The sequence below is a fragment of the Temnothorax curvispinosus genome, unplaced genomic scaffold (assembly GCF_003070985.1).
Source record: "Temnothorax curvispinosus isolate PA1 unplaced genomic scaffold, ASM307098v1 QBEX01012335.1, whole genome shotgun sequence".
Lineage (NCBI taxonomy): Eukaryota > Metazoa > Arthropoda > Insecta > Hymenoptera > Formicidae > Temnothorax > Temnothorax curvispinosus.
In genome coordinates, this window is record NW_020222115.1 from 18623 (window position 1) to 45832 (window position 27210).

General features: G+C 33.9%; 4 protein-coding genes across 4 annotated transcripts in view; 3 read left to right on the forward strand and 1 right to left on the reverse strand.

Annotated features, from left to right (window-relative positions):
* The window catches only part of LOC112462380 (alkaline phosphatase 4-like), a 6002-nt gene extending 2620 nt beyond the window's left edge, over positions 1 to 3382 (forward strand). Inside the window, exons 4-7 of the mRNA XM_025028113.1 lie at positions 690 to 856; positions 1182 to 1490; positions 2465 to 2888; positions 2965 to 3382. Of these exons, the coding sequence (XP_024883881.1) occupies positions 690 to 856; positions 1182 to 1490; positions 2465 to 2888; positions 2965 to 3074 (1010 nt within the window). The 3' untranslated portion in view covers positions 3075 to 3382. The remainder of the gene's footprint in view (positions 1 to 689; positions 857 to 1181; positions 1491 to 2464; positions 2889 to 2964) is intronic.
* A 900-nt stretch (positions 3383 to 4282) lies between these two features.
* Positions 4283 to 12848, forward strand: LOC112462381 (alkaline phosphatase 4-like). Its single transcript, XM_025028114.1, has 8 exons — positions 4283 to 4366; positions 6634 to 6734; positions 7572 to 7792; positions 8224 to 8416; positions 10210 to 10376; positions 10674 to 10982; positions 11908 to 12328; positions 12405 to 12848. The coding sequence occupies exons 2-8, from the start codon at positions 6650 to 6652 to the stop codon at positions 12575 to 12577; spliced, it is 1569 nt and encodes a 522-aa protein (XP_024883882.1). The 5' UTR covers positions 4283 to 4366; positions 6634 to 6649; the 3' UTR covers positions 12578 to 12848.
* Positions 12849 to 16178: 3330 nt separating this feature from the next.
* LOC112462378 lies at positions 16179 to 21458 on the forward strand. Its single transcript, XM_025028112.1, has 8 exons — positions 16179 to 16358; positions 16582 to 16974; positions 17264 to 17484; positions 17571 to 17678; positions 17776 to 17900; positions 18250 to 18381; positions 18447 to 18506; positions 21391 to 21458. The coding sequence occupies exons 1-8, from the start codon at positions 16179 to 16181 to the stop codon at positions 21456 to 21458; spliced, it is 1287 nt and encodes a 428-aa protein (XP_024883880.1).
* LOC112462377 (myosin light chain kinase, smooth muscle-like) lies at positions 21139 to 23198 on the reverse strand. The gene is given in 6 exon segments (XM_025028111.1): positions 21139 to 21768; positions 21999 to 22112; positions 22216 to 22533; positions 22691 to 22699; positions 22702 to 22846; positions 23062 to 23198. Coding segments are annotated over 6 exon segments (915 nt in total). The 5' UTR covers positions 23188 to 23198; the 3' UTR covers positions 21139 to 21565.
* Positions 23199 to 27210: the final 4012 nt, after the last annotated feature.

Consider the following 27210-nt stretch of genomic DNA (forward strand, 5'->3'; position numbering starts at 1 on the left):
TAAAAACGCGCTTTTGCTGAGAATGTATCAAATTGAGGAAACTAGACTGAGAAGAAACATTTAGTTTATTAAGGATATTTTTAGAAGCGGCACTCGAATATAAATTGTACTTACGTGATATACGAATGATTACGAGTATCAATCCTATAAAGAACATGTGTCATGCGTGATCGGCTATTTCATTAACATAAGTGTTAGTCTGAATGAACCTTGTTGAAGTCATACGTACACCACAGTGAAAGTATACTCAATAAACGAAGAGGTCATAAGCCGACCTTCTACCGTGTCGCGGACGATCGGTCGGCCATGATTTCTACTTTGGCAAAATAATGGAAACTTTTTACATAACTCGCTGATTAGTATTTAACGCATTCCTTTCCCATTGTATCTTGAGCTTCGCCAGTGATCATCTTTTCGTTACGTTGCTCTGCATGAATAAATCATCAGCGTACAGTCAGAATATGCGCGTCGAAATACAATATAAGTATATCTTTACAAATTGCAACATAATATATAGTATACATACTTTATGTGACAGAAGTTTTATATTTATATAACATATTAAATATATCACGTTACTTTAAGATCCTAATCTATGAAATTACTGAAGACTTTTAATTCTAATCATTGTTATTGTTATTCAGAAGTAAACAAATTTGAGGAATAACTCGTGCATGATTAATTAACAGGATTTGTTACCACTACTCGCATCACCCATGCCACTCCGGCGGGACTTTACGCGCACGTTAATCATCGACATTGGGAATGCGATAGTAAGGTACCGAAGGATCAACAATCATGCATTAAAGACATCGCAAGACAACTCATTGAGGATGAACCAGGAAGTCAGTTTAAGGTAATTTATCGCATCTGCGCATCTTTACATTTGTATAGATCAATATAATTTCAAATCTAACTAATTAACAGCAAATAGAAATGGTGTATAATAAATACACAATAAAACATAATAATAAAAAAATTATTATTATTATTTAAAAAAATGATTTATCACATTATAATTAGAAATATCCACAATGGGAAATATATATAATCCTATCAAGCTTATCCTGCTTCGTAACATTTTTCTAGAAATCTACGATATGTCCTGTATTCAAATTTCAAATAATCTAAATTCGCTATTGCAATTTGAATATAAATATTAAATCCATATCTTTTAAAAGGTTATCTTGGGTGGCGGAGCACAACAAATGGGCTTGAAATTGAATATGAGTGATTCCACCTGCGAGCGATCTGATGGCAGAAACTTAGTGGATGAATGGCAAGCGAGTCATCCTAAAGGAAGAGCCGTCACCAACATGCAGGACCTCATGTCCATCGATATAGCTAACACATCGCACATCTTTGGTGTTTTCTCACCTGGTCACATGCCCTTCCACACCGTGAAGACTGACGAGATACCCTCGTTAGCGAATATGACAACGCAGGCCATACGATTGCTGAAGAAGAACAAAAATGGATTTCTGCTAATGGTTAGTAACACTGTTTAACAAAAAAATGACCTTTTTTTTAAACACAAGAAAAAGGCTAACCATTTCCCGTAGTTTTCCGGTGCTAAATATAATCTCGTTTATTAAATTGCTCCAGTTTAAATTTAAATAACGTAATTAAAACATAATCAATATCATCACATAAAGCAAATAAGAGCAGCACGCCGTGAGAGATATATGAAATAATAAATTTTTCGTGTATTTCCAAATACACACATTTTTTTTTTTTTAATATTTGATGGATTCTTAAGTCGTAACTGGCCTTGTAAGTCGCAACTTTGAAAGTCCTAACAACATACTTAATTTTGATCGCGATAAAACTTCTCCGGCATATCACATATCATATAGTATAACAAAATATTGAAATTGTTCTTTTTTGTAATTTTAACGCAAATTTGTGAAGTGATAAACGAATTTGATAAACATGATAATTTTCAGCGCTAAAAAAACTGTGAGAAACGATTACCTTCGTTCTTTTTTTTTTCCCCGTTGAACAGTGTAGTCGCCGCTGAACAGCATTAAATATTTATAACGGACGTATTCAGTCGCTACGAACGGGCATTATAGGACAATGCACTCGATGAATATTAAAATGTTAATGAAATAAATAAAACTAATGAATAAAACTAATGAATAAAAATTAATGAATAAAACATCAATGAAACGAAATCGAGACTACACATCAAGGAATCCTGACGGATACACGATAATGTTATTTCTTATGTAAATTACGTGTTGATGACCATTTTCGTGTAATGCGTTCCTACAATTAGTCATTTGTTCTTAGACTTTATCTTCCCGGATGCATGTCGAGATGCATAATTCTACGCATAATTTGAGAGCGCTGCAATCTTGTTCTGTTTTTGAAGTATCGCGCAGAGTAACTCGAAATTGGAATATTAACAGTAAATTGATAGTTTTTCTTTTTTTTTTTCAACTATTCTTCGATCTTTCAGGTCGAGAGTGGCAAAATCGATACAGCCCACCACGGTAATTGGGCGAAACTGGCACTGCGCGAGTTATACGAACTCGACGAGGCAGTTAAGGTGGCTCTACGGCTGTTAAATATGGAAGAAACGTTAATCATCGTCACAGCCGATCACTCGCATTCGTTCACAATAAACGGATATCCCGAGAGAGGCAACGATATCCTCGGTTTCGCCAACAAGTCAACTAGCTGGGCCTACGAAACGCTTTCCTACAATAACGGTCCAGGATTTTTCTACCATCGAAGAAACGACAGCAACAACGTCAACGAGACCTGGAGAAAAGTCGAGGAAGATCAGACTCGCGACGAACCCTTCTACAGGCACTTTGCTGGCAAATACCTCAACAGGTTCGAGACTCACGCCGGGGAAGATGTCGGGGTTTATGCTACTGGTAAAAAATGCAATTTTCTTAATAAATTTCTGTTAACAATTTCAGAAAACAAAGGGATAAATAATATCTTTTGCAGGCCCCTATTCGCACCTGTTCCGAGGTACTTTTGAGCAAAATTACATTGCTCACGTCGTAGCGTATGCGGCATGCCTTAAAGACTGGCCGTCTCATTGTGACAGTGCTTAACGTCGTTACTTTTATGACGCCAACATGGCACCACCAAACTCTAAGAAAAATTTAACCGGATAAAACACGGTATCGTTTGCGATAATAACTTTCCTATTTACGGCAATCTTTATACAACTGTGATAATTTTCTTTTTGTTAGCCAATAAATAACTAATGATGCGCCGTGAGACGAATTTCGAGTAATAAATCATATTTATTTAATTACAAAAAAATATTTAAGAGATATCATTTTTTTGTGTCTTTATCGAGAAGGGTATTCCAACTTCAAATTTTAATATACATATAATATGACACAATAAAGTTTCTTTTGCGATGCAGATTTGCGATTTGTAATAGATTAAACAAATTATGATTGCAAATATCATATACGATTTTACTGTAATCTCCTTTTACTGTAATCTCTTTAAATTGCTATGTTTCTCATGGATGCAATGTAATTACATTTTGATGATATATTATTATCTATAATTTTATTTATTGTTTAGAGTTTAAAAAATAATCGTGATTATTTTGTGTGTGTGATCGCGGGTTCCATATGAATACGAGTAACTCGCATCACTTGCCCTGGGAAGTAGTGGGAACCAGTGCCCAGTCGTCCCGGAACAAAGATCCTATCCCTCCTACTCACCTTGACCCACGGAGATCTTGCAGTCAGACATCTTGCTCGCGGCCGACGGAGATCTTGATCGCCAGACCGAAGACGATCGCGAAAATAATACGGGCGTCCGCTCGCAAACTCAGTTTTTACCGCACGCAAACAATATTCAGTTTCAGTAGAATCACAGATCAACGAACAACACGAGATTTTATTAAGGATCGTCAATTACCGCACGAACGAGCTGATGATTCAAAGTCTTCTTTCGCTCACGATCCTTCAGCGAATATTAGGATTCGCGCAACTGACTGTCTTCGCGCTCATCTCTGAAGCGTATCCCGGCAATTCAATCGGGACAATCTCGTCGAGATCGGCTCCCAAACATTCTGGTAGTTATACAGATATCTTGCAGATATCTTGGTGATATATTTTGCTATGTGGGAAGTCAGAGCCGGCCGCGGGCGGTTTTTATTACGGATACTATCGGCGACTGATCGACTGGAGAAGTGGCGAAGTGATTACGAGACGCGATTTAAAGGACGCCGCTTGCTGTGCCGCGTGCTTCATTCCCGACGATGTCACGCTTTAAGACGCGCATTGCCGAGACATCGTTGAATTGACGTATCGACAGATCCAATCAAATTGACACCGTCGTGGTGACACATCATATACCGAGTTCCTTTACGACACCTCAGGTAAGTGGTAACTCGGTTTGCCATTTGCTGCGTGCAAGATTAAAGCTGCATCTCGGGGTGCTTAAGGAACACGTGAGAAGTTTCGAACAATCAAGCTTGCTGTAGAGGAAGCGAGATAGGAACTAGGTCGGCCAGCGACCCCGTTCGAATGTATACACGTTAATATCGTCAATCAGTATCGTCGTTCAAATAATGTTCTGAAACATTGTCAATTTAATCTCGCGATATATAGATTTGATAGAAATAAATAACCGGGAATTTTACCAAATTATTACATGCCGAATTGGTATAAAGTATTATTAGCGAGTTAAGTAATAATACAGAGCTAATTATCTTCCCAAACTTGGAAAATAATAAAATGCATTTATTTCTATTCCATTTAAATGAAATAGGTATAATACAATTTTTTAAACATTCTAAATTTTATAAAAAAAAAATAGAGGACTTAATGCAATTAATACTTATAAATAAAAATTATTTTGAAATTAGAAGTATAGGCTCCAATGGAAATACACGAATATACATAGAAAACAGGCTAACTAAGAACCAAGCGCGGTAAATGATGCGCGAAAGTTTTATTTTTATTTTTATCTTGAAATTATCCGATTATCAAAAATTATTTAAGATTGTACACACGGCATGAATATTGACACATACACATCTATATTATTGCTTAATGTCCAAGTATATGGAGAGGTAAAAGTCATAGTGGTGTAAATCAAATTCTTTAAAATATTGACTTGTGTGCATAGATGCAATGTATATATTGTATAGATTGCATCTATGCACAGAAATTAATATTTTTAAAAATTTAACTTACACCACTATAACTTTCATCCCTTCATATAAACACAATACAACATATATTAAATATCATTTTTCTCTTTCTCAACTTGTTGACAAGCAAATTGTTCCTTAGGTTCTTCAAGATGTCGCATATAAAGTAATAAAGTAATAAAGATAATCGTGGTCAGCGTGTAATTATACTTAATTATACTCAATTACATGCTGTCGTTACCAAACAATTTTCAATCAAGATAACAATAAGTACATTTCGCAAAGAAATTACGAAGTTGTACAATAGTTGTGTGTTCCGCTTAAAAAACGGAAAATTACAAACAGAATTGTGCGCGAAGTACTTGCAAACGTTTGTAAACGGTTTATAATTTTATGTGTAATAACTGTAATACATTCGAAGAATCTCAAAATGCATACATTAAATATATATTACATACATTAAATATGTATACATTAAATATATTAAAATACGTGTATATTAAAACATTATACGTTTAACATATATATTAAAATATATATTACATCAAAATACACAACATATAAAAGAATAAATAAAATTCTATTCTGAAATTTGACACAAATTACAAATCGTCTAAAGTGGATTTAAAATGTCGACATAAGAAACAGAAGGAAAAATAACTTCTCTTTTTACAATTATCTAATTTAGTAAATAGAAACATGCACACGTGGAAAAATGCCAGTAACACGATAAAATGCAGCTGATAACAATTTTCCTTGAAAATTCTCAAGAACTAATTATGTGTACATAGTTTATTCACATTTAAGTTAGTCTCAGTTTAATGATTTAGAGATCATTAATGACATACAGTTTGCATGAAACAAAGAGAATTATCAATAAGAATTTTTATTCGACCTAACTGGCCACATTTATTAATTATAATCGTCACGACATTCCGACCATTATGGTGCTATGTTTCTTTTAATACTATTTTCATAAGTTTTATAAAGTTGAGACATTGTTACATGTATTACATTACCGTATATATGACACACATGGAACATCTTTCAGATTTATGAATTATGACAATTGTTTTGGTGCAATGTCATGACTAGTGAAATGTTTGTTGAAGGCTGCGTTATACTGATTTTATGACTTAGATTTACACTTAAGAAGGATCATAGCCAATGATTGCAAAGTTTAACGGTTATAATTAATAAACGTGACCCGTGAGTCGAGTAAAAATCTTTATTGTTAATTATTCACTGACAAACCAAAGTTTCTGATTTGGTTTGAAGAGAATTATGTAAGAACCTAATCAGAAAAATGTACTATTAAAATAATAAGAATAATTAAACTAACATTTCTAAATTTAATAAAAATAATAATAATTTAATAATAACTTTGACAATAAACAATAAATATAATTTTACTCATCACTGATAATAAGATACGAAAAGGAAAATTTCTTTTTATAGAATAATAATGATGAATTTTTTATTTATTGTAGAGAAAAAACATTCACAATGAAGCACTACGTTCTATTACTTTGCATTGTGGCAGCTCTTCGAGATTCCGAAGCGCTACGTAAAGGATCCACGGATTATGAAGGTTTGTTATAATCATCATACTATAAAATAATTGACATATATTCAAATTAGATGTCAAAGTTCTCTTACATAAATATTACAAACATAAGTTTTAGATTTCATGTTCTTCAAATTTTTCATAATTATGATATTAATAAGCATATGTCCGTTGTAAATTTTAAACGTGTCTATAAATATATAAAAGAATCTACGAATCTCAAAGAAATCGAATCACGAATCTTAGAATCTTAAAGTACTTTTGCGTCATTCATTGATAAATTTCTGGAAAAAAGCAGATTGCTTTGATCAATCAAATCAAAGTTACGTAAATTTTGTCTTATTATAAAAAATCGATAAAATAATATGCGAAGTTTGGCCTTCATCGATCAGTATCGATACTGTATGCCTGAGGTTTTTCTGCATCGATATTTTGTTAATTAACAAGCTGTTTATGTGTTATTATTGCAAGTTATAAGTGTCGAGATATATCTCACAAAATAGCTTTTGTCAATACAAAATTGTTCATTGATAACAACATTATTATTTTAATTTCCAAATTATATCCTGCAAAGTTCTAGGAAATCAATAAGCACACGGCGCAAATGTCTTAAACTTAATTTACACACATTGATTATAGTAACTTAACTTTGATCGAATTTTACTTTATCTTTTTTTATATATATTGTAGATAAAACTACATTTTAGATAGTAGTTATTAAGAGATAATGGAAGACTTCTCATTATTCCTTTAAATATATATTTTTTTCAATATTTTTAAAATTTCGGTTTTAATTCCGTCATACCACGATCAATCGATTGTATTCCTTGGCATCAAAGCGAAATTCTGATCTCTTATCAGATATGTTCTTCTGGCTGAAGTCCGGCCAAGAGACTCTGCACAGAATCCTGTTGGAGCAGGAAAACGAGAATCGTGCCAAAAACGTGATCATCTTCATCGGGGACGGTATGGGCCTGTCCACCATTACGTCCGGTCGAATCTTTATAGGTCAGCTCAATGGCCAAAGCGGTGAAGAATACCAACTCGCGTTCGAGAAATTCTCCAACACCGGCCTCGCCAAGGTAGACATCAAATTGCATCGATCGTGCCTTCAATCTCGACGGGGCGGTCTCGCGAGGCGCAACGATATTGGGAAATCCCGTCACGTTAAGCCGCTTAATTCCGCGCTTTTGATAAGGATGCCGCGTCTATCTTTGACAAGAAAATACGACAAACACGATGTTCGTGAGAATTTGTTAACTTGAAAATTGTCATGAGAATTTGTTAACTTATATCACGCCTCTACATGACGTAATATATTTTATCACGCTATCGGAAAAGAAAAACGTGACAACGATTACAATATATCGGTCGAATCTCGTGCTTCGAAAATTTCGATTAATGCCGATAATGTAAGAAAAATTATTTCCTTAAACCGAACACTCGTTATCGGTTATCGAAATTACACATCACACGTTAAATATAAATATCTCACAATATCATGCATTTGTAGACTTACAACGTAGACAAACAAGTACCGGATTCGGCAGGGACGGCAACTGCTATATTTTCTGGCGTGAAAACCAAATACAGGGTTATTGGACTGGATGCCAGAGCTGAATATGGCAAATGTGATAAGAAAATCAACGCATTAAGCAAAGTCACCACGGTAGCTGACTGGGCACAGCAATCCGGCATGGATACTGGTGAGAGCTTTGACCTTTGAAAACTATACTATATATCTTTCTTCTCCATTAACTGAAAGATTTAAGATTGTCTACACCTTCTAGTTTTGCACGAATTATTTTTCATAAGATTATCTCATTCTACCTGGAGTAATTAGCTTATAATTATTTATGGAGCTGTAAGAAAATAATTTTAGGCGAGGCATTATAAGCAACCACACCGAAAAAAAATCTCAAGCTAACTAAGAACTCGGCTGTGACAATAGAGTTGCTATTACTCGCCGTTTGAAATTTTGTTCGGTCGACAAATTTTGTGTGCATAATCAATAATAGTCATTCAACACAGTCAGATCAAACCTTAAATCAGAACATAAATCAGAAGAAACAGATCGAAATCTCTCATGCATCGCCGACCGTTGTCGGTTGATTAAACTCCTGATTAAGCAAATTCTGCACGGTACAGCATTGAGATAAGAAATCTATAAATTTTTATCATCAACATATAATAAGCTTAAGCGATCAAGTTTAGTATTGTACGCATGATCTCATTATGTATGGATTATTAAAAATATGATTTTACTTTTTTAATTTAATTTCATAAATTTTCTTGTTGGTGCATATAATTTATTCATCGTGCATACGTAGTAAATTTGATCATAATCGTTTGATAATACATACCTATTTAATTACAATTTATATTAAACAAACAAATCCAAATTGAAATCTTGCTAATAATTCAAAGTTAATCTTACGAAATATATAATTTATATATTTGATGCTAACTTCTCTCTGGTTTAGTGAAATTAATATTTATTTCTTTATATAACCATCGTTTTCAGACAAAAACTTAAAAACTAGACTGAAGAAACATTTAGATTATTAAGGATATTTTTAGAAGCGGCATTCGAATATAAATTGTACTCACGTGATTTACGAATGATTACGAGTATCAGTCCTATAGAGAACACGTGTCATGCGTGATCGGCTATTTCATTAACATAATTCGGTTTTAACATAAATTTTTTTATTAAGCGGTCTGATAGATCATGGCATACTTTCTTTGTAAACTTTTTGAATTTTTGCAATATCTTCAAAATTGAAGAATATATAGTACACGAAAATGTGCTGTGACGTCATACCTTATATAAAAAATGACGTCATACCTTTTAAAGATGCCGTCATCAAAGAAACTTTAGTAAGCTATAACTTTCTCAAATTTAGGTTTTTTTTTTAATTCAAAAAATACTAAAAATCGGCTTAGATTCTCTACATTAATTATGGATACCGCTTAATAAAAAAAAAATCTTAAAATCGAATTAAGTGTTAGTCTGAATGAACCTTGTTGAAGTTATACACTACAGTAAAAGTATACTTAATAAACGAGGAGGTCATAAGCCGACCTTCTACCGTGTCGCGGACGATCGGTCGGTTATGACTGATTTCTACTTTGGCAAAATAATCGATGCTTTTTACATGACTCGCTGATTAGTATTTAACGCATTCGTTTCCCATTGCATCTTGAGCTTCGCCAGTGATCATCTTTTCGTTACGTTGCTCTGCATGAATAAATCATCAGCGAACAGTCAGACTATGCGCGTCGAAATGCAATACAAAGTATCTTTACAAATTGCAACATAATATATAGTATACATATTTTATGTAACAGAAGTTTTATATTTATAACATATTAAGTATATCACATTACTTTAGAATCCTAATGTATGAAATTACTGAAGACTTTTAATTCTAATCATTGTTATTGCTATTCAGAAGCAAACAATTTGAAGAATAACCTGTGCATGATTAATTAACAGGATTTGTTACCACTACTCGCATCACCCATGCCACTCCGGCGGGACTTTACGCGCACGTTAATCGTCGACATTGGGAATGCGATAGTGAGGTACCGAAGGATCAACAATCATGCATTAAAGACATCGCAAGACAACTCATTGAGGATGAACCAGGAAGTCAGTTTAAGGTAATTTGTCGCATCTGCGCATCTTTACATTTGTATAGATCAATATAATTTCAAATCTAACAAATTAACAACAAATAGAAATTGTATATAATAAATACACAAAAGAACATGATAATAAAAAGTTTATTAGTATCATTAAAAAAAAAGATTTATCACATTATAATTAGAAATATCCACAATGGGAAATATATAATCCTATCAAACTTACGATCTATGATATAATATTCTGTATTCAACTAATCTAAATTCGCTATTGCAATTTGAATCTATAAATATTAAATCCATATTTTTTAAAAGGTTATCTTAGGTGGCGGAGCACAACAAGTGGGCTTGAAATTGAATACGAGTGATTCCTCCTGCGAGCGATCTGATGGCAGAAACTTAGTAGACGAATGGCAAGCGAGTCATCCCAAAGGAAGAACCGTCACCAACATGCAGGACCTCATGTCCATCGATATAGCTAACACATCGCACATCTTTGGTGTTTTCTCACCTGGTCACATGCCCTTCCACGCTGTGAAGACTGACGAGATACCCTCGCTAGCGAATATGACGACGCAAGCCATACGATTGCTGAAGAAGAACAAAAATGGATTTCTGCTAATGGTTAGTAACACTGTTCAACAAAAAATGACTTTTTTTTTTAACACAAGAGAAAGGATAATAATTTCCCGTAGTTTTTTGGTGCTAAATATAATCTTGTTTATTAAATTGCTCCAGTTTGAATTTAAATAACGTAATTAAAAAATAATCAGTATCATTACATAAGGCGAATAAGAGCAGCACGCCGTTATTAAAACGAGAGATATAAAATAATAAATTTTTTGTGTATTTCCAAATACACACATTAAAAAAAAAAATCTTTGATAGATTCTTAAGTCGTAACTGGCCTGTAAGTCGCAACTTTGAAAGTCCTAACAATATACTTAATTTTGATCGCGATATAACTTCTCCGGCATATCACATATCATAGTATAACAAAATATTGAAATTGTTCTTTTTTGTAATTTTAACGCAGATTTGTGAAGTAATAAACGAATTTGGTAAACATGATAGTTTTTAGCGCCTAAAAAATTGTGAGAAACGATTACCTTCGTTCTTGTGTATTTTTTGGGGGGGGATGGGGTTATTAAACAGTGTATATAGTCGCCGCTGAACAGCATTAAATATTTATAACGGACGTAAGTCAGATTGTTAGACAATGCACTCAATGAATATTAAAATGACATTAATGAAACGAAATCGAGACTACTCATCAAAGAATCCTGACGGATACACGATAATGTTATTTCTTAATGCAAATTACGCGTTGATGACCATTTTCGTGTAATTAGCCATTTGTTCTTAGACTTCATCTTCCCAGATGCATGTCGAGGTCGTGCTATTTGATCGCATAATTCTACGCATAATTTGAGAGCGCTGCAATCTTGTTCTGTTTTCGAAGTATCGCGCGCAGAGTAACTCGAAATTGGAATATTAACAGTAAACTGATAGTTTTTCTTTTTTTTTCAACTACACTTCGATCTTTCAGGTCGAGAGTGGCAAAATCGATACAGCCCACCACGGCAATCGGCCGAAACTGGCACTGCGCGAGTTGTACGAACTCGACGAGGCAGTTAAGGTGGCTCTACGGCTGTTAAATATAGAAGAAACGTTAATCATTGTCACAGCCGATCACTCGCATTCGTTTACAATGAACGGATATCCCGAGAGAGGCAACGATATTTTCGGTTTCGCCAACGAGTCATCTAGTTTGGCCTACGAAACGCTGTCCTACGATAACGGTCCAGGATTCTTCTATCATCGAAGAACCGACAGCAACAACGTCAACGAGACCTGGAGAAAAGTCGAGGAAGATCAGACTCGCGACGAACCCTTCTACAGGCACTTTGCTGGCAAATACCTCAGCTCCGAGACTCACGCCGGAGAAGATGTCGGGGTTTATGCTACTGGTAAAAAATGCAATTTTCTTAATAAATTTTTGCTAACAATTTCAGAAAACAAAGGGATAAATAATATCTTTTGCAGGCCCCTATTCGCACTTGTTCCGAGGTACTTTTGAGCAAAATTACATTGCTCACGTCGTAGCGTATGCGGCATGCCTTAAAGATTGGCCGTCTCATTGTGACAGCGCTTATCGTCGTTACTTTTACGACGTCAACATGGCACCACGAAACTTTAAGAAAAATTTAGCCAGATAAAACACGGTATCGTTTGCGATAATAATAACTTTCCTGTTTACGGCAATCTTTATACAACTGTGATAGTTTTTTTTTCCTTAGCCAATAAATAACTAATGATGCGTCGTGAGAAGAATTCATTTCGAGTAATAAAACATATTTATTTAAGTACAAAAAAATATTTAAGAGATATCATTTTCTTGTGTCTTTATCGAGAGGGGTATTCCAACTTTAAATCTTGATATACATATAATATGACACATCAAAGTTACTTTTGCGATGCAGATCTGCGATTTGTAATAGATTAAACAAGTTATGATTGCAAATACCATATGCGATTTTACTGTAATTTCCTTTTACTGTAATCTCTTTAAATTGCTATGTCTCTCATGGACGTAATTACATTTTGATTATCTATAATTTTATTTATTGTTTAGAGTTCAACAAATAATCGTGATTATTTTGTGTGTGTGATCGCGGGTTCCATATGAACACGAGCTATAGACGAAGATGATATTACCATTGAATTATCGCGAACAAAATTCTGTCTAGTACTTTTCAGTCAGATTTTACGAAATATTATACGTAAGGTTGTATAAAATAAAGTAAAATTGCTGTAATATAGAAAATCGTCCTTCTCAAAATATAAGAGAAATGAAATAGTTTTTATGTATTTTAACATGTGTTATTTATACAAATATACATATTAAAAATTTATTTACGTAAGTTCGCTGCCTCCATTATCCTTGGATGGCTTCCACGAGAGCGTGACGGACTGGCTGGTGATTTCCTCGTACTGTAAAGAACCTTCCGACGGTCCGAGTTTATCTATAGAACGGTCATTTAGAAGCTGCTTTCATTTATGCCGCTGCTGTTCTTCAGCAATAGATGGTACAATCCCGAATCGGATCTCTTAGCGTTGACGATGTGCACGATCGTGTGATAGCCAATCGATATGATCGTCGTCCTGTCGTTGGAAGTCAATTCGTTGCTTCCTACACTCCATGTTGTCTCCGGCGTCGGCGTCGGTTCGCCGACGAAGTCGATATCCACGTGGAAAATAAGTCCAGCCTTGATACGAACGTCCTGCAATGGCGTCTTGATTTTCGGGGCCACTAAAAAAGTTGAAGGAAATTGAATGCAACGATGTTCAACGCAAATAAATATAGTGTTGCATCCCTGAAGTTTCGCTAATTTATATCTCTCCGTATAAGATCAACTGAACCAGAAAAAATCAATAATCTTGGTTCTCTAGACTTTCCCCTCTTCTCCTTTGAACGCGACAATATATAGAACAAAATATATTAGAATCTTTGAATATAAAAGATATATAAAGCTATATAAAATATTAATTAATGAAATCTATAATAATTTGTTAAGATTTGGTTGATTAGTTCTGGAGTTATATTTCGATAAACTTGGTTATTTTTTTAACAGAAATCGGTACACTCGAATTGAAACTCGGCATTTATCACGTGGACCACGAAAGTATCGATAGTCTTTCAATTCAGGCAAAAAATTTGCATAGAATACAAAGCTGTCAATGGAATGGTCAATATATGAGAGAGACTGCAATACATATAGCAATCCATATCGCAATAATATGTCGACATATTATTGCGACAGAATTACTAACATTACTACCTTCCGCGTATATTAACAAAGTAAATCACAATAAAATAATAACTGGCATAACAAATTATTAAAAATTAATTTAAAAATTAAATACTTACTTTCGAAGATTCTTCACTCTTTAGAAGCAACGATTATTGCCGAGGTGCACAAGATATTTTTCACAACACCTTTACGGAAATGTTCGACTTTTGAATGCCTGTATAGTGTATGCGTTTGGGGTCCAGAGGCAAAGCCTCTGGCAGGGGGTGTGGGGGGCGAAGCCCCATATAACACAAAACTAAAATAACAATAAAATTTCAAAAAAAATATATAAATAATTTTAATTATTGCACTAAATTTGATTGATTTGAGATTTTATTTCAGGATATTATATAAATAGGTATAATAAGTTGTATCTTATTATTTAGCGATATTGCGATATTATTAAGAAAGAAAACAATTCCAAATTAGTAGTTTTAATACAAGTAATTTTTGAAATAGTAATTATTTTTTTATTTATTGAAATTAATATCTATAATTTTTGCGTACGTTGTACGTTTCTCTCTCGCACGATATTGGACTCGATGCTCAATTTCTCTTCCATTTGTGGGAGCTTTCCAGCAAGCGACACAAGTCGACACAAACGTCGTTTTATCTCTCTTTTTTAAAAATGAGTAACAAAGACAAAATGACACTTGTGTCAACTTTCCTCCCTGGCGTGAAATTGGCCACTTTCGCCCTTCTCTACAGGCATGGAAAGTCGGACTTTCCGTGGAGGTGTTGTGAAAAATATTTATTTAGATACTGCCAATAACTTATTTACTTAATATAATTACATATTTATTTAGAATTAGATATTTTTACTTAAATTAAGTACCAATTTTTTTCCCTAGGGAAAATTAGTACTTTCTGTCCCGTATAGCGGGCAGACAGTAAAGTAAACGCAATACAAAATCGAAGAAATAATCCGATCTTCTAATTTGAAAGTTGTAATGTAAATATTAAATTCACTAACTAATAAGATTTTTCTTTGTAAAAATTATATTAATTTCAATAAATAAAAAAATAATTACTATTTCAAAAATTACTTGTACTAAAACTTCTGATTTAAAATTGTTTTTTCTTAAAAATATCACTAAATAATGAGATAACTAATTATACCTATTTACATAATATCCCTAAATAAAATTTCAAATCAATATCAGATTTAGTGCAATAATTAAAATTATTTATATCCGACTGTGATCGGCTCGCAGAATAAGTTGGAACATATATGTATATGTATTATAATAATACATATACACGGAAATTAATATTGAGCTGCCTAAGATCTAAGCTTAGACTAAAAACTAATAAATAAACCAATAAATATACATACAATTTTTTTAATATTATATGTAAATAGCCCCGCCAATATATATATATATTTTTTTATTTTTATATAGTTTTATATTTTTTTCTCGGCAACGGTTGAGAAGCGCATCGTCTCCGCACAGCATTTGTCACTAATATATCAATACTACATTTTAGTAAAATTTCGACAAAATCAGTGACCCCGAGGGTTGACGTTTTCCTGATTAGCTATATAACTTCAATCTAAAAAATATTTTAAGCAAACTTAAACTTTGTTGCATTTCTAATATACATGTTCGAATAAGATATTAAATGAAAGATCAAGAATTAAAATTATGTGTCGATTCTTTTACCGTGATTGCTGGATGATCTTCTTGGTCTGGAGATATTACTTTCTCCATCTCAAATTCTATGTCTACTTCTCTCTGTGACTCAACTCTGTTTGTATTCCCTATCTCTGCCTTTGTCCAAAATGCGAAGACCTTCCCCTACCCAGTCTAACTTTCAATAATCCTCGCTTATTTATTTTTGTGTACATCGACTCCGCAACCTAACCGTCGCTATTCTAAATCTTATAGTTAATTGTTTCTGCGTTTACATCGGCGAGCATATTTCAATGCATATCTAATTAATAACTACACGTGCGGTTTTGACAATGGAAACAGTGACGTTGATTCTTAAAGAGGATTCTAAAGAGAAGCGATTCGAAGTTCAGAAGCAAAAACTGATGGACAAGAGTCTATATTTTGCTGCGCTCTGGTCCGCGGACTATCGAGAATACGACCAAACGGAACACACTATCAATTATCCTCACATTTCCTCGCAAATGCTGCAGGTGAGAAGATTCTAATTTTTGGCTGTGTTCACAGAAAACAGTCACTCTTTGAGCGTACAAAACATTGATTTTTTTTGTGTGTAACAAATTTATTATATCAAAAATCTTAATATAAAACGCAAGTTTTTAATAAACAAATGTATATTGAAATTGTATCGAGTTTTACAGGCATGAATAATCTTCATTGTGCAACCGAAATAGATGAGTCATAATAATTTTATAGGATTTCATCTATTGGATTCAGCATTATAAAATATTTACATCTGCGACGAGATATGATGAAAAAGAGCTCATTCGTCTTTTGAATCTGTTGGATCTAAGCGTTCTGTTCGCAGCAGATAAATTAATAGAAGATATAACCGACAAGCTTGAGAGACACTTTATGTTACCAATATATGCGATTAAAATTTGGTTACTGGCACAAAAATTAAATGTTAAAGTGCTACGAGATCTTTCATTGGATGTCTGCTTAGATCGTTTCAGTGAACTGCCACTCGATTCAATTTATGACTTGTCGAAGGAGAATTTTCTAAAACTAATTGGAAACATTAATATAAGAGCTACAGAATCTTATTTGGTTGATGTTACACGCGAGTGGAATAACCGTCATCATAAAGTGACTATATATTATATATTTAAAAATAACATTGAGAGTAATATATATTACTCTCCTATATTAAAAATAGACAGAACTACAAGCCTATATCTCCAATAAATTTTATATTAAATGATTTTTTAACTCCAAGTATATACATATACATATATATGTATATATATATATATATATATATATATATATATATATACTTACATATCTATTTTTGTTTTCTTATCAAGCTATTATATTTTGTTATACATTGATGCATTACAATTCTACGAATAATAAAATCTCTTGTCTTTGGCAGGATTTTACAGTTCCTTTAAATATCATCGAGAATAAGGAAGCAAAAATTTTATACGGTATTATATCTTGTGAACATAATAACCGTGAACAATATATTCATTGCTGGGATGGTAATGATTTTTTCGAGCTAACTTCATTCGAATATCCTCCAGATATTATCGAACGTTGTTCCAAGACTGGTAATTCTCTTGAAGGAATGCAAATCACTGCCAGAAGTATGCAGTCTGTTTCTTTTTTGTTCTATCTTATGTAAAACAGTATTGTCTTATTTATTTAATGATTATTTTATGTAATCTTTTTTTTAAAAGATACGATTTATATCTTTGTGGCGGAGAATATGGCATTGGCTCAGGAATTTTTAACGAAAATGTATGGCGTTATTCTTTGATATCTAAGAAATGGATTCTTGAGGCAGAGTAAATATTTTAACAATTAGATAAATGATAAGAATGAGTAGATAAGTAATAGAATACATAGAATGTTATATGTTAAAATTTTTTACAAATATTTTAGTATGCCAGTTGAAAGAAGACATATGATTACTGTATTTTTGAAAGACAAATTGTATCTTGTGGGCGGTGTGGGACGACATGAAGATGCACTGGACACTATTGATATTTATGATATTTATACAGGTGATTTTAATTGTGCAGCTATCACAATGTGCACATTTTGTTAATATTATGTGCCAAATATATATTAAACGATTTATCTATATACGTACATATAATTTAAGCAGAAATTAGTATATATTTTTCATAGAGATTATGTCATAGGATTCCTTTTCATTATTATTATTTATGAATTTAATATGTTGATCCTTAAACTTATCTTTTATTAATAAAAAACATTTTATTATATTAATTTTTGCTTTTATATTTAAACAATGCACAGGTGTATGGACATCAGGTTCAAAGATGCCTTATATGTGGGATATGTATTCCGAGGTTCCTGAATATTTCATTTTTAATGCTAAATTAATTATTTTTCAAACCTATTTTTTCATCTATTTTCCTGATGAGGATATATGGAGAACCCAAGATGCGTTGTATTCGATTAGATTATATTCTGCGGCAAACGATGTACCAATACTGACTAAAACTATGTCGTGTTATATTGGTAAGTATCGTAATTTATGTGTAGGTGTCAGACAAACTTAAAGTTCACATTAATATGTATTGCAGATGTTGCTGACCGAGATAAAATGGTTTTAAAAACTATCACAGAGACATGCAATGTGGAAGGTTGTAATAATATAATAAAGATCTTCTCTTATCCAACGAAAAATAAGAGCGCGAGAGTTATATACGATAATCCTCGTGTACGTCAAATATTTTCTGAAAACAATGAAAACAACGATAAATATTTCTTGGTTCTAATTCCATTTTTTTGCCATACTCGCGAAAAAATGGAGACAGAACCAGCTGCACTATTATGTTCAGATTTAGATGACATACTCACAACAAGCATACGTTACACTTGCATAGTATTCCTATTCGAGATCCAAGAAAACTCCGTTCCTTGTTCTTTACTAAGAAGAAGATTTGGTCTTTACCAATTAGAAGATTTTTTAATCTACGTATACTTCATCCAGCTCACTTGCACACAACAAACTTTTGTAATTAGATTAAATATTTAATTATGCGATATTTCTGTGAAAGAGAAAAAGGGAGAGAGAGATAAATCCAAATAAAAATCCAGGAACTATAAACATAACAGAAATTTCAAAGAACACTTTAAAAGAGCGGATAGTACGTCTACATATTCCGATATATCATGTTGACTTTATTTTTATTAATCGTGATATTGTAGTGATTAATCATATAATTAAAAAATCATGACAAATTCTACAAATGATGTATGCTTAATAATTGTGACAATTTTACATCACTTTATGCAAATGCTTCGTGTATGCCTGTGTATATAATTTGTATATGAAATAAATGTTCAATTGTTTATATCTTTTCTTCTTCTTTTTCATTAGACCACTGAGCTTGAATCGAGTCTTTTAGGAAAAACAGTGCTACCTGTACCGTGGCTTTCTCTTTGTTACAAATTGCAATTTTTATGGAACAAAAGTGTAAAGCTCTTAATTCAATCTTCACTTTGGAAAAAAAGCTTTATTTTGAAACTTTAAGTTTTTCGCCGTCAAGAAATGATCATTATATCGAGATCCCTATTTGGGAATTTTGGGATTAAGTTTATATTTTGAACATTTCTTTTTTTTTTTTCTAATGCAATAGAATATTTTCCTACTCAAAAATTCTTGTATCGATACATGAGGGGTGATAAACCACACATTATACATTATGCAACGTAGAAGACTGTTTAATCAAGACCTTACTATCCTTAATAAATGTGTTACGTGTCAACAAAAAAATTTTTACTGTTTATTGCATTCACTTCATATTTGTACTTGCATGCATAGCGAATATATATGTTAAATTATCTGTACTATTATTATGTACAAATACTAAGAAACCTGAATCAATCATTTTACATTTGCATAGTATTCTTATTCGAGATCCAAGAAAATTTCGTTCTTTGATCTTAACCAAGAACTCAGCCAGAAGATTTTTTAATTTACATAATCCAGCTAACTTACACACAACGAACTTGGATCATATTTGATTTATGTAACTCATTGATTAAATATTTAATGATTCGATCTATTTGTGAGAGAGAAAGAGGAAGAGAGAGATAAATCTAAAAGTCCAGAAAATTAGTTAAAGTAGCAGAAATTTTAGAGATATACACCATGCGATTCTCTGCGAGTCGTGATGGTGCCACTCCACTCCACAATATGCCTGATGCCTATAAGCTCTTGTCTGATGAGATCGTCGATTAGAACATCGATCAGGGCAATGAATATTGTTATTAAATTTATTTATATATTTAAGGCGACGCGATCGAGCGCTTGCAAGAAAACACGGTTGATAAGTATGGTGCCATTTTGGTAGGGGCACACACAGCCACTTACAAGACATTGCAGAGAACGGACAATATGTCTGCATATTTCGATAAGTTATTTTGATTTACTGTGATTTTTTATTGATTGTCATATTATTCGAAAATCACTACAAATACCAAGTCATATACTTAATAATTGTAATAGCTTTGCATCACTATATGCAAATGCTTTCTGTACATATGTAACAAAAGCATACTGTATATTCCCTTTCTCATCGAGATACTCGATACAAATGCGAACGCTAACTCGGAGACAAGTATGGAAAATATTAATAAAAATTACACTTGTAATATACGTTAGTAAGATAGGACGGTGTAATAACTCGCAACAGGTTCATTTTTAATTATACGTTTTATTTTATCGTAAATTTTCTGACGGAAGCAGTCTTTAAACAAGTAAAACACGACAGTGCGTACCATATGGAATAGGAGGGCACATTGCGACAGTATATCGCGTAACAATACTTGCAAACTCGATCTAACGCCATCGAGGGATTCCTCCGACGAGATTTTTAGATGGTGATATCAAAAAGTATGTTCGGATGTTCGAGGATGCTAGCAGTCTCGCCGGAAAAATCACGTTCGCGGGCGTCGAAACCCTATACATGATATCCGTTTATCTCTTTCTCTTTTCTTTTCTGATGCTACCGCGATGTGCCCATTAAATAGTTGCGTGTACTCGAGTGTATGCCGAGTCGTGTAATACAGCAAAGCCGAATATTTTAGCGTAGTAAGTTGCGCGTGCTATCCGTAATGCTTGTGTGCGGAGACGGCGGAGACTCGGATGATTCTCGTCGTGACAGGGAGTCGCGTCGCGACAATTCGCGCAGATCATGCGACATTATGACAAACACACAGGAAGAAAATACAGCGTTCCAGAATAATTTACATACAGACGTAAGAGAGAAAGAGAGATTAATATTAGTCTTCCAGTTCTCTCTTTTTTTTTGTACAAGGACGTCATACACTCTAAAAAATATTCGCCGCGGCCGAGCTGCTCCGGCTCGACTCTTCGCTCGCATCGCATGCATTTCGATTAATTTTCGCGAAAGCAGAAAGGCCAGAATGTGGAAGACGCGGTAACGATCGCTCGGAGATCGTTACGGCGTCCACGAACAGAGCACGTACGAGAGCGGGGAAAATACACTCTTCTTGTAGAACCTATTCTCAGACAAACAGATCCACTCATCGAGGTGTACGCGTACCCTTTAATATTCACGAAGTGATCCAGAAACGTATTCTCCGCGAAGAATGTATTAGAGATGTTCCGATTCGGTCGTCGACCGCGATGATAATCGACGTGTAAGCGTGTAACCCGGTATTAAGATCGATTTCACAGCTCGCCGGGATTGACGACGTTGAGGGCGAACGCCGAGTTCGTCTCACCCTTCTGGCCGATCGCACGCGCTAAATATTGGCCGACGTCGCTGGCCGTGCACGTCTTGATGCCAAACTCGAAGGACGTGCTGCCGTCCGAGCTGAAGTGATATCTGCTGCTTGTCTCGGGGATCGCCTTGCCATCCTTCAACCAAGTCACTGAAAAAATTCGTGATATTATTAGCAACAGTTTGGCCGCTGCTTAACGAAGCGGTGAAAAAAAGCTAGAGAAATATTATTTACTTATTTAAATTACTTATTTAAATTATAATACTTATTTAAATATATATACTTATTTAAATTATTTATTTAAATTATAATAAGAACTATAATAAATTACATAATTAACTTACTATTACTTACTAAACTATTACACTAAAGTTACTTACCTTTCAAAGGCGCGGTATCAGTCTTGCACGTGAAAGTAACCGACTCGCCTTCACTCACTGTTGCAGACTGCGGGAATGTCGCGAACGCTGGGCTTTTCGGCTCTTCGTTTGGAGCTGGAAGAAATGTAGAAAGGATGAAAATAAAAATTCTATGGATCCTAGTGTCGAATGTGGATTCTTCTGCTCAACGATTTACAATTGTCGACAATTTTCTTACCGAGTACGCTTAACGTGCACGACGAGTAGCTCTCTATTGCGTCGTTGAAAGCTTCGCACGTGTAAGTGCCGGAGTCCTCGGGGAATATCTCGGCGATGATTAGCTTGTGGATGTTAACCTCGCTAGTGTATTGGAAATCCTCGCTGGGTTTGATCTCCTTATTGTTGTGCAGCCACACCACGTCGAACTTCTTCGCGCCGATTATTCGGCAGTCGAGTGTCACAGCCTCGCCGTCTTTCACGTATCTGCTCGTTAAGTGGTCGACGATCTTCGGCGATTTTTCGTCGCTCTGTTTCTTTCTGGCAGCGTTCTCCACGGCTGATAAGAAAAATTAAACTCAGCGACATAAGAAAGCAAAGCGTGAAAAATAAAGTGAAAGACAAAATTAAATCCTCGCTTAAAGCAGATTGAATTACATTAAACTGAATTAAAATTTTTTTACTTCAACACGCGGATAAAATGTGGATGTTCTTACGTTTTACAGCAGCTTGCAGGATGTCGTGTCACTGCCAATGCTGTTTGTCGCGAGACATGCGTATTCGCCTTCGTCCTCGGGGAATACCTCGTTGATCGTGAGAGTGGCCACCCCATTCTTATATTTGAGATCAATTATCTCCGACGAGCTCAACATCTACAAGAGAATTTTATTGTACACGTAAGTAATTTCTAATATATATTTCTAATATATACGTTTTTTTCTCGCACGCGATTTTAGCATTCTTAAGAACAACCATATCTTTTTGTGTACTTTTAACTGGATCGCACGATAAATTTATACATTCAATTTCAATATAATTTATATTGGATTTTAATTTTAGAAAATGGGTTTCAAACATATGCGCCTACCTTGCCGTCTTTACTCCAAGTAATTTGCGGCACCGGATCGCCGTCGACTTTGGCCGTGAGTTCCAAATGTTCGCCGTCATTGATGGTGAGATTCTTCAATTTTTGAGTGAACTGTGGCGGTCTCATTGAATCGTCCAAGGGTTTTTCAATATATTCATGTTAAAATTAAATATTAAATACTGCATTAAAATCATTCAAAATAGTATATTAAAACGCTTACGAATGAGTTCTTTCGTGGTGCTCCTGGATCGAGATGGACTACCGGTGGTGTCGAGCTTCGAGCCGTATTTCTTTATGCTTCGTTTGTCAGACGAATCGATCTTGACACTGGAGGTGTCCTAAAATCATATCAAAAAATGTATCAGTAATATTATTTCGTTTTATTTGAATAATCTTATTTTGTTTTTAAAAAATATTACGACAATATTCGTACTTAATATATTTTTATGCTTTTATAAATTTAAATATTTAAATATTTATGTTAAATGTTTTTCTTTATACACGCATATATACACATGTATATATATCCTCTAATTTTATATAAAATTTATGTAGGATATTTATAAAAGGAGAAAAACGGGTAAATGTTTACAATTAGGACCTGACCTCCGATGACTTTGACCTTGACATATGTTGTCAAGGTCACCCTCCTGAGTGACCTTCAGAAGGTTTTAGTCGGGGGTCGCTTTTTATTAAAAAGTTATTAACAAAAAAAGGTTTAGCGACCTCACCGATTTCAATGACCTTGATATATGTTGTCAAGGTCATGAGGCCCCAAATGACCTCGAGAAGGTTTTAGCCGTCGCTCGTTATTCGTTAAAAAGTTATTAACAAAAAAAGTTTGGAAAATACGTAGTTTAGATGACGCGCTTTACAAATATTTAACTGTTTAAAGCGCGTCACTAATCTACATAGGTTAGATGACGCGCTTTAACAGTATTTAATTGTTTAAAGCGCGTCAACTAACCCATGCGTAAACTATTTCGGGACTAGCGCACCTCCCCCGAAAGCAGGGGGTGGGTGTGGGTGAACTTCGGTTTGCGTGGAAAGTGTATGCGTGAACTTTTCATGCGTGGAAAGTTAATATGCGAGATGCTACATGGGTTAGATGACGCGCTTTAAAAATATTCAACTGTTTAAAGCGTTAGATGAAAATACGTATAGTTTAGATGACGCGCTTTACAAATATTTAACTGTTTAACCCATGTAAGTATTCTCTGCTTTAAAGAAAAACGTAATATTAGTCGTTTATGCCTCTCAGTACTTAAAATAACTGCTATATTTTCGAACCTTTTTTTGTTTATAACTTTTTAATAAGAAGCGACCCCCGACTAAAACCTTCTGAAGGTCACTCAGGAGGGTGACCTTGACAACATATGTCAAGGTTAAGGTCATCGGAGGTCAGGCCCTAATTGTAAACATTTACCGAAAAACGTGACACCTTATATTTTCTTTAATATATAAGACTAGCTGGTTACCCGGGCTTCGCCCCGGAGGACATATGTAATAAAACACGCAAATAGTCTCTCTCTCTCTCTCTCTTTGCGCCTGAGGGGATTGTATCCCAGGGCGCTGAATAATAAATGTACGCTTTCTCTCTCTCTCTCTCTCTCTCTCTCTCTCTCTCTCTCTCTCTCTCTTTCTCTTTCTCTCAAATGCTATAAATTAAAAAATATTATTTTTTTATCGACTAAAGTTCAATTCTGTCGTACACAAATTGAGATTCAATTATTTCCTAAAAAATTGGAAAAATTTCGTAACCGATTTCCAAAAAGATACCGGTTTCCAAAAAAATCGGTAACGAAAAACCACAGTTTATAGCACTTCCCGGGAAATTCTACCCCTGTTTTATATACAATTCTTTATAATTCGATCAATTATTTTCCGAAAATTTCGAAACTTCTGATACCGATTCCCAAAAAGATCGGTAACGAAAAATTATGTACTTTATAGCACTCTCCGGGAAATTCTACCCCTACTTTGTATGTACAATTTTTTGAGATATGATCATTCGGAACCGGTTTCCAAAAAAATCGGTAACAAAAAATAGTACATTTTATAGAATTCTCCGGGAAATTCTACCCCTACTTCATGTATAATTCTTTGAGATTTAATCAATTATGTCCCGAAAAATTAAAAAAACCGGTTTCCAAAAAGATCGGTAACAAAAACTATACACATTATAGCGCTCCCCGTAAAATATATTCTACCCCTACTTCATATACAATTCTTTAAAATTCGGTCAATAAATTCCCAAAAAATTGAAAAAATTTCCGGTTTCCAAAAAGATCGGTAACGAAAAATTATACACTTTATAGCACTCCCCGGAAAATTCTACCCCTATTTGATCTACAATTCTTTGAAATTCGGTGAATTATTTCCCGAAAAATTAGAAAAATTAGAAAAACCGGTTTCCAGAAAATCGGTAACAAAAAACTATACACATAGTGGCACTCCCCGGAAAATTCTACCCCTATTTCATATACTTTTGGTAAAAATTCGGTTCAGGGGTTTGGGCTGGGCGTTGATGAGTCAATGAGTCAGTCAGTCAGTCAGAACATATTCCTTTATATATATATAGATTTGATTAGTAATTATTTTATATCATTCCGCATACCTTATATGAAGAGGAAGTGGAATTGTTTTTGCCATTGTATGAAGAAGTGGAGCTTGATTGGCCTTGAGTGGTCGTGGAACTGTAGCCTCTGTATCCGCTGGATTTGTGAATTGTCACGATCGGCGGTGGTGCCGGTTTCATTGGTTGCTCGATGAACCTTCGATCTTAGAGATCTTAGATCATAAAATCACTTGTTATGAGACAACGACACAATACGTTTGCATATATGTAATCTTGTCATTAAAGTTCACGAGAGTTGCGTTTTATTACAAAACACAAGCTATAAAAGCGTTAAAAAAATAAATGGAAAAGCTAATCCAATATGAAGTGCGTATGCAGGATAAAAGGAACGAGTATAGTTATGTGTGTAATAATCTAAAGAAATTGTTATTTTTGGAATGAATCTTGCTTCCTCATAGAGGAAGTTTTGGAATGGTGAAAAAAAAATTTTTTTAGATTTTGATCGAAATTGGTTTAGAATGTTCTAAAATGTCGAAAAATCGTATTAGTAAAAAATGTCCGGAAGTATGTATGTATGTGTGTGTGTGTGTGTGTGTGTGTGTGTACGGATTTTTTGTACACGCATCTACTTCTACAATTTTTTAGATACCGGGTTAAAATTTTTCACACAAATTAAGTATCATAGAAAGTATGTTCTCCTCAAATTTTATTAAAATCGGTTGACCGGTATAGATTTTATTGGAATTTTTTTTTTAGAAAAGTGTGTTTTATCCTATAGCTTTCTCAATATTTAAGATAGCGATCTATATCTAATTCTATTAAATTTTTCAGTTTTTTCTACCCCTATTTCATATATAATTAATTAAGATTCGGTTAATTAGTTTTGGAGTTACAGACGTTTGAAATTTTGGAGATTTTGATCGCGTATAAAACGTACTCTTTGTTTTTGACGAGTAGTCGCCTGATAAAATCTTTGCCTTCCTCGGAAACATCGCGGAATGCCTCCTCGTCGAAGTCCCAGTCGCATGCCCTTTACGTTTTTCAGGGTCTCGATGTCGTTATCACCGGCGAACAGCGAAAGGCCGCTCAATCTGCGCAAATGACGCATGCTATTCGATAAATTTTTTTTTTTTAATATAATGTTCTGTTTTTCACAAATACATGCAAATTATATATTTCATCATTGTAGTTATGCATTATTTGTTTTTGCAGTTATTGCATTTATATCACAACAATAATACCGAAATAAATCGAGTATTTCCCAAGAAATGTGAAATATATAAACTCTAAATATTTATACGCAAAATATTTAGAGTTTACTTCAAACAAACTTAGTTCATTATTTTTATAAATGAAAACAAGCAGGATTGATGCATTTTTTATAATATAGATTATAATATAGAATTCCTGCATTTTTTATAATATAGATATCTTTTTTTTTATCGAATATCCGGCCCTTACATAGTACAAACTATATAGCCATAGTATTAACATCGGTTTTTATTCGCTCGCCACCTCTCGGAAAGCAATGGCAAACCATTTTGCCCAGAAAAACTCCTATATATTCTAAG

What these genes read in the sequence shown, in the direction of transcription:
- LOC112462378 (XM_025028112.1), top strand. Translation starts at nt 16,179, where the DNA reads ATGGAAACAGTGACGTTGATTCTTAAAGAGGATTCTAAAGAGAAGCGA. An exon ending in TTATGATATTTATACAGGTG is followed by an intron (nt 17,901 to 18,249) that starts ATTTTAATTGTG and finishes AATTAATTATTT; the next exon opens with TTCAAACCTATTTTTTCATC. An exon ending in AGAGACATGCAATGTGGAAG is followed by an intron (nt 18,507 to 21,390) that starts GTTGTAATAATA and finishes CTCTTCTTGTAG; the next exon opens with AACCTATTCTCAGACAAACA.
- LOC112462381 (XM_025028114.1), top strand. Translation starts at nt 6,650, where the DNA reads ATGAAGCACTACGTTCTATTACTTTGCATTGTGGCAGCTCTTCGAGAT. An exon ending in GCAATCCGGCATGGATACTG is followed by an intron (nt 8,417 to 10,209) that starts GTGAGAGCTTTG and finishes ATTAATTAACAG; the next exon opens with GATTTGTTACCACTACTCGC. An exon ending in TGTCGGGGTTTATGCTACTG is followed by an intron (nt 12,329 to 12,404) that starts GTAAAAAATGCA and finishes TATCTTTTGCAG; the next exon opens with GCCCCTATTCGCACTTGTTC.